Below are 14,105 nucleotides of genomic sequence, written 5' to 3' on the forward strand. Positions count from 1 at the left end.
ATTATCAGACAACAAATGATGAAAATTGGCATATACAAAAAATGGACATCAAAGAACATACATATTGAAGACATCAACATTTTTCTAGTAAAAGCATATAAAAAACAAGGGTATCCATTATTCCATTCCTACTCAACATTATCCTAGAGGTTGTAGCTGACACATACCAAAAAGAAAAAGGAAGAAAAAAAGTAAAGAAGAATGTCAAAGATTAACAAAAACCACATCAACCTATGTATGTAGGTTAAATAATTGCATATGTAGAACTCTTAAAGATGGTACAGATGATTTTAGTACTGAGAATATTCAGATAACAAAATAAATATGAAGGTGAACTTTATTTTAAATATTTCATTTATATATACTAGCACCAATGATGAAGTAAAAGAACTGAACAGAAGATTTCAAAGGGCCTCTTGAGAAGACAAAGTAAAGTATTATAATAACATGTGCAAAGAGTTGGAGATGGAAAACCAAAAGGGAAGAACACGCTCGGCATTTCTCTAGCTGAAAGAACTGAAGAAAAAATTCAAGCCTCGAGTTGCAATAGTGAAGGATTCCATGGGGAAAATACTGAAAAACACAGGAAGCATCAAAAGAAGACGGAAGGAATACACAGAGTCATTATACCAAAAAGAATTAGTTGATATTCAACCATTTCAAGAGGTGGCATATGATCAGGAACTGATGGTACTGAAGGAAGAAGTCCAAGCTGCTCTGAAGGCACTGGCGAAAAACAAGGCTCCGGGAATTGATGGAATATCAATTGAGATGTTTCAATAAACAGATGCAGTGCTGGAGGTGCTCACTCTACTATGCCAAGAAATATGGAAGACAGCTTCCTGGCCAACTGACTGGAAGAGATCCATATTTATGCCTATTCTCAAGAAACGTGATCCAACCGAATGTGGAAATTATAGAACAATATCATGAATATCATATGCAAGCAAAATTTTGCTGAAGATCATTCAAAAATGGCTGCAGCAGTATATCGACAGGGAACTGCCAGAAATTCAGGCTGGTTTCAGAAGAGGACGTGGAACCAGAGATATCATTGCTGATGTCAGATGGATCCTGGCTGAAAGCAGAGAATACCAGAAGGATGTTTACCTGTGTTTTATGGACTATGCAAAGGCATTTGACTGTGTGGATCATAACAAACTATGGATAACACTGCGAAGAATGGGAATTCCAGAACACTTAATTGTGCTCATGAGGAACCTTTACATAGATCAAGAGGCAATTGTTCCGAAAGAACAAGGGGATACTGATAGGTTTAAAGTCAGGAAAGGTGTGCATCAGGGTTGTATTCTTTCACCATACCTATTTAATCTGTATGCTGAACAAATAATACGAGAAGCTGGACTATATGAAGAAGAACGGGGCATCAGGATTGGAGGAAGACTCATTGACAACCTGTGTTATGCAGATGACACAACCTTGCTTGCTGAAAGTGAAGAGGACTTGAAGCACTTACCAATGAAGATCAAAGACCACAGCCTTTAGTATGGATTAGACCTCAACATAAAGAAAATAAAAATCCTCACAACTAGACTAATGAGCAACATCATGATAAAATGGAGAAAAGATTGAAGTTGTCAAGGATTTCATTTTTCTTGGATCCACAATCAACAGCCATGGAAGCAGCAGTCAAGAAATCAAAAGACGCATTGCATTTGGCCAATCTGCTGCAAAGGACCTCTTTAAAGTGTTGAAAAGCAAAGATGTCATCCTGAAGACTAAGGTGCGCCTGACCCAAGCCAGGGTATTTTCAATCGCATCATATGCATGTGAAAGCTGTACAATGAATAAGGAAGACCGAAGAAGAGTTGACGCCTTTGAATTGTGGGGCTGGCGAAGAATATTGAATATACCATGGACTGCCAAAAGAATGAACAAATGTGTCTTGGAAGAAGTACAACCAGAATGCTCCTTAGCAGCAGGAAGGCAAGAGTGCATTTTACATACTTTGGACACGCTGTCAGGAGGGATCAGTCCCTGAAGAAGGACATCATGCTTGGCAGAGTACAGGGTCAGCGGAAAAGAGGAAGACCCTCAACGAGGTGGATTGACACAGTGGCTGCAACAATGAGCTCAAGCATAACAACGATTGTAAGGATGGCGCAGGACCGGGCAGTGTTTCGTTCTGTTGTGCACGGGGTCGCTATGAGTCGGAGCCGACTCGACGGCACCTAACAACAACAACATACTAGCACCTAGCAGTTGAAAAATTAATTTTAAAAAGATACCACATTTTTAGTAAGGATAAAAATCATCAAAAAGAAGTGCTATTAATAAGAGAGTCTAATGAGAAAATTATATAGCATTATTAAATGACATCCAAACAGACTGAAATAAACGAAGTTTGTCATACTGTGGTGGTAGAGTGTTACTGTGATTCTGGAAGCTTTACCACCAGTATTTCAAATACCAGCAGAGTCACCCTTGGTGGACAGGTTTCAATGGAGCTTACTGACTAAGACTAGGACCTGGCAGTCTACTTCTGAAAAAATTAGCCAGTGAAAACCCTATGAATAGTATCGGAACACTATCTGATAGAGCACCAGAAGACGAGCCCATCAGGTTGGAAGGCACTCAAAAGATGACTAGGGAAAAACTGCTTCCTCAAAGTAGAGTCGACCCTCAATGACGTGATGGAGTCAAGCTTTCAGGACCTCAATTTGCTCATGTGGCATGACTGAAAATGAGAAGAAACAGCCGCAAACACCCATCAATAACATGACAAGGAATGTATGAAGTATGAAACTAGGAAAATTGGAAGTTGTCAAAAATGAAATGGACCACGTAAGCATCAATATCCTAGACATTAGTGAGCTGAAATGCACTGGTACTGGCCATTTTGAATCAGACAATCATGTGGTGTACTATGCTGGAAAAGACATATTGAAGGCGAATGGTATTGCATTCATCATCAAAAAGAACATTTCAAGATCTATCCAAGTACAACACTGTCAGTGATAGGACAATATCCATATGCCTACAGGAAACACCAGTTAATATGACTATTATTTAGGCCAAAGATGAAGACATTGAAGATTTTTACCAACTTCTGTAGTCTGAAACTGATCAAATATTCAATCAAAACACATTGAAAATCATTGATGATTGGAATGCGAAAGTTGGAAGCAAAGAAAAAGGAATGGTAGTTGATAAATATGGCCTTAGTGATAAAGACGACGCTGGAGATTGCCTGACAGAATTTTGCAAGTCCACTGACTTCTCCATTGCAAATACGTTTTTTCAGCAACATAAACGGCGACTATACACATGGACCTCACCAGATGGAATACACAGGAATCAAATCGACTACATCTGTGGAAAGAGACGATGGAAAAGCTCAGTATTATCTGTCAGAACAAGGCCAGGGGCCGACTGTAGAGCAGGCCGTCAACTGCTCATATGCAAGTTCAAGTTGAAACTGAGGAAAATTACAGCAAGTCCACAAGAGCCAAATTACAACCTTGAGTATACTTCACCTGAACTTAGAGACCATCTAAATAATAGATTTGACGCATCGAACACTAATGACCAAAGAACAGACGAGTTGTTCAATGACATTGAGGACATCATATATGAGGGCAAAAGGTCAACTAAAAAGACAGGAAAGGAAGAAAAGACCAAAATGGATGTCAGAAGAGACTCTGAAACTTCCTCTTGAGTGTCGAATAGCTAAAGCGAAAGGAAGAAATGATGAAATAATAGAGGTAAACAGAAGATTTCAAAGGGCACCTTGAAAAGACAAAGTATGATAATGACATGTGCAAAGACCTGGAGATAGAAAACCAAAAGGGATGCTGAAAGAACTGAAGAAAAAATTTAAGCCTTGAGTTGCAATATTTAAGGATTTTACAGGGAAAATATTAAATGATACAAGAGGCATCAAAAGAAGATGGAAGGAATACACAGAGTCACTGTACCAAAAAGAATTCGGTGACGTTCAACCATTTCAGGAGGTAGCACATGATCAGGAACTCATGGTACTGACAGAAGAGGGCCAAGCTGCACTGAAGGCACTGGCGGAAGATAAGGCTCCAGGAATTTATGGAACATCAACTGATATATTTCAACAAATAGATGCAGCACTGGAGGTGCACATTTGTCTATGCCAAGAAATTTAGAAGATAGCTACCTGGCCAACCGACTGGGAGATATCCACAAGTGCATCGATTCCAAAGAAAGGTCATCCAAAAGAATGTGGAAATTATCGAACAGTATCATTAATATTACACAAGTAAAATTTTGCTGAAGATCATTCATAAGCGGTTGCAGCACTATATCCGCGGGGAACTGCCAGAAATTGAAGCTGGATTCAGAAGAGGACGTGGAACAAGGGATACCATTGCTGATGTCAGATGGATCATGGCTGAAACCAGAGAATACCAGAAGGATGTTTACCTGTGTTTTCTTGACTATGCAAACGTATTTGAATGCGTGGATCATTAACAAATTATGCATTACACTGAGGATAATGAAAATCCAGAACACTTAATTGTGCTCATGAGAACATAGACCAAGCAGAGGCAGTCACTGGAACAGAACAAGGGGATACTGGATGGTTTAAGATCAAGAAAGGTGTGTATTCTTTCACCATACTTATTCAATTTGTACGCTGAGCAAATAATCGGAGAAGCTGGACTATATGAAGAAGAACGCAGCATCAGGACTAGAGGAAGACCCACTAACAACCTTCGATATGCAGCTGACACACCCCTGCTCGATGGAAGTGAAGATGACTTGAAGCACTTACTGATGAAGATCAGACTACAGCTTTCAGTATGGATTACACCTCAACATAAAGAAAACCTAAAGTAAGCTCTACAATGGGTAAGTAAATTCTGGCCCACTCATACAGTGGTAGCATGCATACATAGCAACATGAGTAGGCTAGAGCTACAGACATCAACATGTGACACTCAAAAGCATTCTGAGGAAAACAAGTCATGGAAGAAACCAAACACAATTATAATTAAATTTACAGAAAGCTCAAAAGAGGCAAAATGAAAAAATATAGAGATTATGGATTAAGGACTCAGTGTCATATATATGGATACTTCTTAGGTGTAACCAAACACTCCATGGGATTTGTTCCTGGGTTTGAAGAATCAGGACCAAAGTGTTGTGGGACATCTGGTCAGCTGGCATAATATGTATATATAGTTCACACCCCCACACATCTGTCTGTCCGTCATACTGTGAGGGCTTGCGTGCTGCTGTGACGCTGGAAGCTATGCCAAAAGAACTAAGAAGTTTGTCTTTAAAGGAATACAGTTAGAATGCTCCTTAGAAGCAAGGACGGCAGGACTTCGTCACACGTACTTTGGACATGTGATGAGGTGGGACCAGTCCCCGGAAAAGGGCATCATGGTTGGTGAAGTATAGGGTCAGCGAAAGACGAAGACCCTCAACGAGATGGACCGACACAGTGGCTGCAACAATGGGCTCGTGCATAATTACGACTGCGAGGATGCCTCAGGACCCAATGGTGTTTCATTCTGCTGTACACAAGGTTGCCATGAGTCAGAACCCACTCGAGGGCACCTAACAACAACAACAACATATAGTTCATAAAGTTTATGTTCTATATCCTAGTTTGGTGACTAGTGTATGGGGTCTTAAAAGCTTGAGGGTGGCCATCTAAGATACAACCATTTGTTTCTATTCATCTGGAGCAAAAGAGAAAGAAGGAAACCAAAGACTCAAAGAAGAACCTAGTCTACAGGACTAAGGGTCTACATGAAGCACGACCTCACCTACCATAGAACAGGAAGAACCAGGTAAGACAGTGCCTGGCTACCACTCCGGCCATTCTGATCCGAGCTATAATAGATGGACCCTGATGGAATGGGAGAAAAATGTGGAATAGAATGTTAAATTCCTAAAAAACAAAACCAAAAAGCAAACAGACTTACTGGACTGGTTGAGACTGGAGAACTTCCCAAGACTGTTGCCCTGAAATAGTCTTTAAACTTTGACCCAAAACTAGCCCCTGAGGTCATCTTTTAGCTAAAACAACAGACCGGCTCACAAAATAAGGAACATCGCCTCACTGTGCTCCATTAAAAAAATCAACTATATGAGACCAAAGAGTCAACAACTACTTTTTAAAAAAGAGATAAGAATGTAAGGGTGTAGGGAAACCAGATTAATAGAAAGGGAACAACCAGAACAGAAATATTAGGAATGTTCATGAATAACAAAGAATGTGTCCAATGTCACTGAGCAATTTGTGTAGAAATTGTTGAATAGGAACCTAAACTGCTATGTAAACCTTCACTAAAAAAAAAAAATTTTTTTTTGGTGTCAAAGCTATAATAAAATAGTATTAACTGAAATTATGTTGTTGTCGTTATGGACCACTGAATGGATTCCAACTCATAGCGAGACCGTGTACAACAGAACTTAACAATGCAGGTTCTGTGCCATCCTCACAATGGTTACTATGTTTAGCCCAATGTTGCAGCCATTGCGTCAATCCATCTCATCAAGGGTTGTGTTCTTTTTCACTGACCCTCTACTTAACCAAGTATGATGTCCTTGTCCAGGGACTGGTCCCTCCTGACAACATGTCCAAAGGACATGAGTCAAAGTCTCATCATCCTTGCTTCCAAGGAGCACCCTGGCTGTATTTCTTCCAAGAAACTTGGTCATTCTTCCTGCAATATTCTTCGCCAACACCATAATTCAAAGGCATCAATTCTTCAGTCTTCTTTATTCATTTTCTGGCTTTTGAATGCATATGAGGCAATTGAAAACATCTTGGCTTCAGTCAGTTGCACCTTAGTCCTCAAAGTAACATCTTTGCTTCTTTTTTTTTTTTTTTTTAACATTTTAAAGATGTCTTTTGCAGCAGATTTGCCCAATGCAATACGTTGTTTGATTTCCTGACTGCTGTTTCCATGGGCGTTGATTGTGGATCACTGACAACGTCAATCTTTTCTCCCTGTATCATGATGTTGCTTATTGGTCCAATTGTGGAGGATTTTGTTTTCTTTATGTTGAGGTGTAACCCATAACGAAGGCCGTAGTCACTGATCTTCATCCGTAAGTGCTTCAAGTCCTCTTCACTTTCAGCAAGCAAGGTTGTGACATCTGTGTATCGCAGGTTGTTAATGAGTCTCCCACCAATCCTGATGCTGAGTTCTTTTTCATACAGTCCAGCTTCTGGGATTATTTTCTCAGCATACAGTTTGAATAAGTATGGTGAAAGGATACAACCCTGACACACACCTTTCTTGATTTTAGACCATTTTTTTTTAGTATCCCCTTGCTCTGACTGAACTACTGCTTCTTGGTCTACGTACAGATTCCTCATGAGCACAGTTAAGTGTTCTGGAATTCTCATTCTTCACAATGCTATCCATTATCTTTTATTATTCGAACAGTCAAATGCCTCTGCATAGTCAATAAAACACAGGTAAACATCTTCCTGGTATTCTCCGCTTTTGGCCAAGATTCATCCAACAACAGCAATGATACCCATTGTTCCATGTATTCTTCTGAATAAGGCTTGAATTTTCTGGTATTTCCCTGTCGATGTACTGCTGCAACCGCTCTTGAATAAAAACTGGGTAATAATAGATTTCTCATATGCAGATAGCAGTAATCTCCAGGCAGAAAGTAGATGAGATCAAGGTGGGACATACTGGGAGGCCATAAAAATTGACAAGGTCTATTATCAAGGATTTAAATTCCTGTTATTTAAACTATACATAGTTTCTTCACTCCTTGTTTATACGTTGTTATGTTTTAGGTGCCACTGAGTCAGTTCCAACTCATAGCGACCCTGTGTACAAAAAATGAAATACTGCTGGGTCCTGCACCATCCTCACAATCGTCGTTATGCTTGAGCCCACCGTTGCAGCCACTGTGTCAGTCCATCTCCTTGAGGGTCTTCCTCCTTTCTGTCAACCCTCTACCAAGCATGATGTCTGTATTCAGACACTAGTCCCTCCTGAATATTCTCTTTTATCGTGATGTTTATTGGTTCAGTTGTGAGGATTTTTGTTTTATGTTGAGGTGTAATCTATACCGAAGGCTGCAGTCTTTGATCTTCATCAGTAAGTGTTTCAAGTCCTCATCGCTTTCAGTAAGAAAGTTTGAATCATCGGCATATGGCAAGTTGATAATGAGACTTTCACCAATTCTGATGCCCTGTTCTCCATACAGTCCAGCTTCTTGGATTATTTGCTCAGCATACAGATTGAATAAGTATGGTGAAAGCATACAACCCTGACACACTAGCACAGAGCCCCCACAGTGCTGTATTAGAAATTATGTTTTCTTTGATTGGCTTAGTCCCCAGTGTTGTATTGAAAAGCCCTGTTCCCTTTGCTGGGCTTCTTTCCCCCACCCCCAGCTTTGCATCTGAATCCTGCTTTTGCTTGAAGGCTATATGTAAACCTCACTGTGCCTGTGTACTATGATTAAGGGTGTTGCTGACATAACTTCTATGAACTCCATACTTGTAAACCCCTTTAAAAGTAACTTGCCTGCCCGCCCTTGGGGAGTAGTCTTGGCAGCAGCAGCTCCAACTGACTCCTTTCCTTGTACAATGAAACAAAAATGCCTTCCCTGTTCTCCCACCTCAGTCTCCTGTTTACTGGCCCATACAAGTCATGCTGAGTAAGAACCTGGGGTTTCCACTGGGTAACATTTCTGGCGAGCCAGTCAGGAGCCATCTGCTGGGTTCCTGAGGTAGACCAGGAAACAGACCGGCCGTGATGTTTGGTGCCACCAGGAGATTTCTCCTGGATATCTTGGAGCAGTTCTGAAAGCAGATCACCCCAGTACCCAAACGATGGTTCTGAGAGACATGAAACACACCTGGATTGCTTGGTAAGTGCCTAGGTACGGCCTTACAGGAGTCTCAAGAGGTGGGAGAAATCGGCCATTGAGGGCACAAGGGATCTGAGGTTATTTGGGAACAGGGTAGCTACTAGGTAAGGCCTCAGAAGGGTCCCAAGAAGCGGGAGGAATTGACTACTGAGGACATTTTGGCTCAGATTCCTGTTAGTTGGTACACAGGATGAGGTTGTGGGTGTGTGTAAGTGTGTATATCCAGAGAACCGGGAACGTTCAAGGGATCCTGGAATGCAGCCTGCTAAGATGCATCCTTAAGAACTGGGAACAGCAGCTAGGGCAGACGTGGTTCTGACAGCATGCTTGTCCCTTCCCTACTTTTGCCTCTTTAAATATCTGCCAAATAAACCTTTCTTTTTGCTTTACTAAACTTTGTGGTGTTTTCATCCTACAAGAGTTAACGTGTAGTCACTGCAGGGATTCCAAAACCATGAATCCAGTAGGCCTCAAGGAGACATGGACTACAGAGACGCCAACAAAAAGAGAGGTCCTATCTTCTGGACCCAAGTATTTGCACTCCATGTCCCTTTCACACCGACAGGGTGAGCACTCTCTGAAAACCAGCCTGTGCTTATTCTTTTTGCTCTTTTCCTCATGTTTTCTTAAGTTCTGTTCAGCATATTTGTTTGAAAAAAAAAAAACAGTGGTTTGATTAAGGAGAATCTTAGGTTTTTTTTTTTGATGGTTTAAGAGTGGTATCTAGTAACTCTTGGTGAGCTGCAGTTTAGGTCTGGATTTGGATGTTTGAAACATTAAAGAGGTAATTCTATTTTCAGAGAGCTCTGAGCCACTATAAGCAAAAAACTCAGGCACGGGTCAATCAGTAAAAAGCCCCGTGACTGAATTTTTTGCTGGTGCTCATCATAAACGTTGAAACTCTCCCGTGAGAGGATAAGGTGGCTGCAAGACAGGCTGCCTGCCACCCCTAGGTAAACTCTCGCTCAACAAAGTTACACACTGGTCGAAGCAAAACACTGCCCAAACCCCGTGGCGTTCTTCATTAGGTTTCTTTTTGTGGCTCAGAGAAAAACCTGGAAAATAATGCTGTTTTACCAAATTTGCAAAAGTGGAGGTAGCAGCTCCTTACCTGTTTTGCCAGATTCTCAGGGGGAGGTGGCAGCTCCTGACCTGCTATGAAATTCTCAGGGGGATGACAGCTCCTGACCTGTGTTATGACATTCTCAGGGAGAAGTGGTGGATCCTGACCTGTGTTATAACATTCTCAGGGAGAATTGGTAGCTCCTGTGTTATCAAATTCTCAGGGGGAGGTGACAGCTCCAGACCTGTGTTATGAAATTCTCAGGGGAGGCGACAGCTCCTGACCTGTGTTATGGCATTCTCAGGGAGAAGTGGTAGCTCCTAATCTGTGCTGTGAAATTCTCAGGGATAAGTGGTGGCTCCTGACCTGTGTTATGAAATTCTCAGGGGAGGTGGCGGCTCCTGACCTGTGTTATGAAATTCCTAAGGGAGGTGGCAGCCCCTGATCTGTTTTAGGAAATTTAAGGGAGAAGCGATAGTTCTGTACCTGTTTTAAGATACAGTTTTTCAAAAGAGAATCACAATGTTAAAATTAAAATCAGTAGCTACTTTAAAGTACTCTCCAACTGGAAGAACTAGTATATTTAAGGTCTAAAATAGGAGACTAGGTCTACAGCCAACAGAATTAATAAAGTTTAAAAAGAAGGAAATCAAAAGCTTGAACCTTAGAGCTTAAAATCTTTGATAAATGAGCCTGGATTTCCCTCCTGCTACCGAGACACTGGTTTGGGATTTGTATTTACACATACTTTAAGAAACCAGAATCCTCCTATCTTTGTTTTATGTGGTATTGTTCAGTAAGTTTATGTGGTCTTCCCGTCTCATGCTGTTTTGAGAGCTTGCTTCTAGTCTAGAGCCTCGTGTCTAAGTATCTCCTCGTATCAGTTGGAGGCTATGGCTGAGAATTGCTGTTTTTTGTAAGGCTGTCTTAGAACCTCAGTTCTTTCCTCATCCCAGAAAAACCTTGTGCTCTGTCTTATGATTTAGTTTTTTTAAATTGTGCTTTAAGTGGAAGTTTACAGATCAAGTCAGTCTCTCATACAAAAATTTATATACGCCTTGCTATATACTCCTAATTGTTTTACCCCCAATGAGACAACACACTCCTTCCCTCCACTCTCTCTTTTCGTGTCCATTTGGCCAGCTTCTGACCTCCTCTGCTCTCTCATCTCCCCTCCAGACAGGAGCTGCCCACATAGTCTCATGTGTCTACTTGATCCAAGCTCATTCTTCACCAGTATCTTTTCTATCCCACAATCCAGTGCAATCCCTGTCTGAAGACTTGGCTTTGGGAATGGTTCCAGTCTTGGCCTAACAGAAAGTCTGCGGACCATGACCACCAGGGTCCTTCTAGTCTCAGTGAGACCATTAAGTCTGGTCTTTTTATGAGAATTTGGGGTCTGGATCCCATTGCTCTCCTGCTCCCTCAGGGGTTCTCTGTTGTGCTCCCTGTCAGGGCAGTCATCAGTTCTAGCCAGGCACCATCTAGTTCTTCTGGTCTCAGGATGATGTAGTCTCTGGTTTACGTGGCCCTTTCTGTCTCTTGGGCTTGTAATTACCTTGTGTCTTTGGTGTTCTTCATTCTCCTTTGATCCAGGTGGGTTGAGACCAATTGATGCATCTTAGATGGTCTTTTGCTAGTGTTTAAGACCCCAGATGCCACTCTCCAAAATGGGATGCAGAATGTTTTGTTAATAGATTTTATTATGCCAATTTACTTAGATGTCCCCTGAAACCATGGTCCCCAAACCCCTGCCCCTGCTACGCTGGCCTTCAAAGTGTTCAGTTTATTCAGGGAACTTCTTTGCCTTTGGCTTAACAATTTAGATTTTTAGTAGCTACATTGAAAGACTCTATGTTTATGTCAATCTTAAAAGCAAAACCTTTCTAAGTAACTTAAGCTAGACATATACGAAATGGGTTTTATTTAAGGAAAAGGAACACTTTTGTCCTAAAGTAAAACTAGTAGTTCCAGAGTGGGCAAAAGGAGGCATAGGACAAGCCTGGTGGGGGGGTAGAGGGGGGAAGACCAGCAAAGAATTGATGGATTCATTTATAAAATTGCTGAAGAGCTTTGGTATTTACTGGGTAGACAGCCTTTCAAAATGCCTAATCTAAACATATGTAAATGAATCGGAATGGCCTAATCTTGTCTCCTACCATGAATCAAAAATAGGGAGGGTGGGGCAACATCAGGCCTCCCTGGTCTCCAGTCTCCAATGTCAATAGCTCCAGGAAGCTTACTATAGGTATCAAAAATTGGGTGGATCCCAATCATAAAATAACTGTGAACAAGTTCTCTCTATTGTAGGGGAACTTTAAGAAGCCAAAAAAACAAAAGAAATCACAATAAGACACACCTGAAATAGCCTGGGAAAATGTTTCCAACACTAGCCAGACACTTAAGGTTATATCCATATCAATGAATTTGGTCAGTTGAGCAGAGACTCTGTGATTTTCAAAGCCAGGTGATAAAACCTTTAAGGGCTAAAATTAGATTGGGAAATAGTAAAAGTTGAACGAAAACTTAAAATGTTTAAACAGGTTTTCTTTCAACAACAGCTATGTTTTATGGTATACAAGCTTAAAATAATTACTAAGACCTTTTAGGTAACTTATTGATGTTAAATTAACAGACGTCTGTCATAATTTAAGCTTATATACTTTTGCTTTTTATACCACAAGAGAAAGGATATATTTACATGTGCTAATAGTGTGTTCATTTTTGCCGTTTTAAAAGAATGTACTCTAAGATATATGCAACAAAGACAATGTTTAAGAGGTTTATCAAAAAAATTTTATTTGATATGGTCAAATAAATGTTTAATGGTTCAATTTATGAGACTTTTAAGAGCTTTAATGTTAAATAGCATATAAAACAAAGAACTGGGTTTCTCAGTGTTAAAATAACAGACTTTCCTTTGATTTCTGTATTGAAGGGTTAATTTATTCTTTGTGTAATCTGCCTTGAAGGCAAGGGATTGGCCTTTCACTAGAGTAAGATTCCTGAGTCAAAAACCAAGCCACATGGCTTAAAAAAAAAAAGCTTTTACTTTAAGATCTTTGGTTAAATAACTTAAGTACTATTTCACAGTGACCTGTGATAAACTCCTGACAACTCTGAAACTTCATGGAAAGCCACAAAAAATTTTTATACAGGAAAAGTGCTAAAAAGTTTTAATAACTTGCATGGAATGTGTAGTCAAAATCAAGAGAAATGCCTGACTCCCTCTGGGTCAAAATTTATATGTTAGTATTTCCTCTTATGTTTTGGCCTAATATTAGACAGCAAATGCATAATATTTTGCCACAATTTCATTACTATTTATGACTAACTTGGCCACAACTTTATTTTTTTGAATCTAGCATCAAAGCCAATGTCTGGGTTATTCACATCATTTACCTACGAAGTCTTTTTTATTACTATTCAGGTATTTAGAGACTTGATAATCTTGGCATATCCTGACTATACGGTGTTATGTTTCAAAATTATTATATAGTATATCATATCTGGAGTTCTTTAAAAATAAGGTTAATCATTATATTTAAAAATATTTTTGTCTAAAGTTTCTTTAAAATGACTTTATTTCGTTCTGAATTTTTTTATAATTAAGAGTGGTATGTTTATAAATTAATCATGGCCATATAAAGATTTGTCATCTGCAGATAAGTTTTTACTTTCCTGAGTTGCTGAAAATATTTGACCAAAAAGTTCAACCAAGAGATTGTCTATACTAGACTTAAGACAAGAACTGTGACTAGACTGAATCAAGATTTCCAAAAACTTATGTAGAAGCTGTTGAGTTCACAGACTGCGGCTGATCCGGACTCGGTGGAACAGAAATTAACTCCATAAGACTGAGTAAAGGAATACTATGGGTTTTATGTAGGAACACTGCTGATGTTTAAGGTCCCACTTTCTGTACATAAGAAACCTTTTTTCTTTCTCCTCAATTATTTAACTAATGAGTCTAGATATTTTAACTTCTGAATTAGAAGTTCTTCTCCTGTAAAAATAGTTTTGTGACACTTCTGCTTCTGAGAAAGTGACCCATGACTGTTAATACGTAAACCAGGGAGGGGCAGTTTGCCCTCGAGGAGAACACTTAGCATATTTTAAACAGATTAACTGAAGACCTCCAACAGGAGAGGTCCATCCTGTATCATCTTGTTAATCATGTATTCTC

General features: G+C 40.0%; 1 protein-coding gene across 7 annotated transcripts in view; it reads right to left on the minus strand.

Annotated features, from left to right (window-relative positions):
• Nucleotides 1-14,105, minus strand: part of LOC126084685 (zinc finger protein 420-like) — a 69,357-nt gene that overhangs the window by 12,829 nt on the left and 42,423 nt on the right. Inside the window, exon 3 of one of the 7 annotated variants that reach the window (XM_049899331.1) lies at nt 5,776-5,854. The exons of the other annotated variants lie outside the window; for them this stretch is intronic. Coding sequence (XP_049755288.1) covers nt 5,776-5,778 — 3 coding nt within the window. The 5' untranslated portion in view covers nt 5,779-5,854. The remainder of the gene's footprint in view (nt 1-5,775; nt 5,855-14,105) is intronic. 7 annotated transcript variants of the gene reach the window in all.

This window comes from Elephas maximus, chromosome 10 (genome assembly GCF_024166365.1).
Source record: "Elephas maximus indicus isolate mEleMax1 chromosome 10, mEleMax1 primary haplotype, whole genome shotgun sequence".
Lineage (NCBI taxonomy): Eukaryota > Metazoa > Chordata > Mammalia > Proboscidea > Elephantidae > Elephas > Elephas maximus.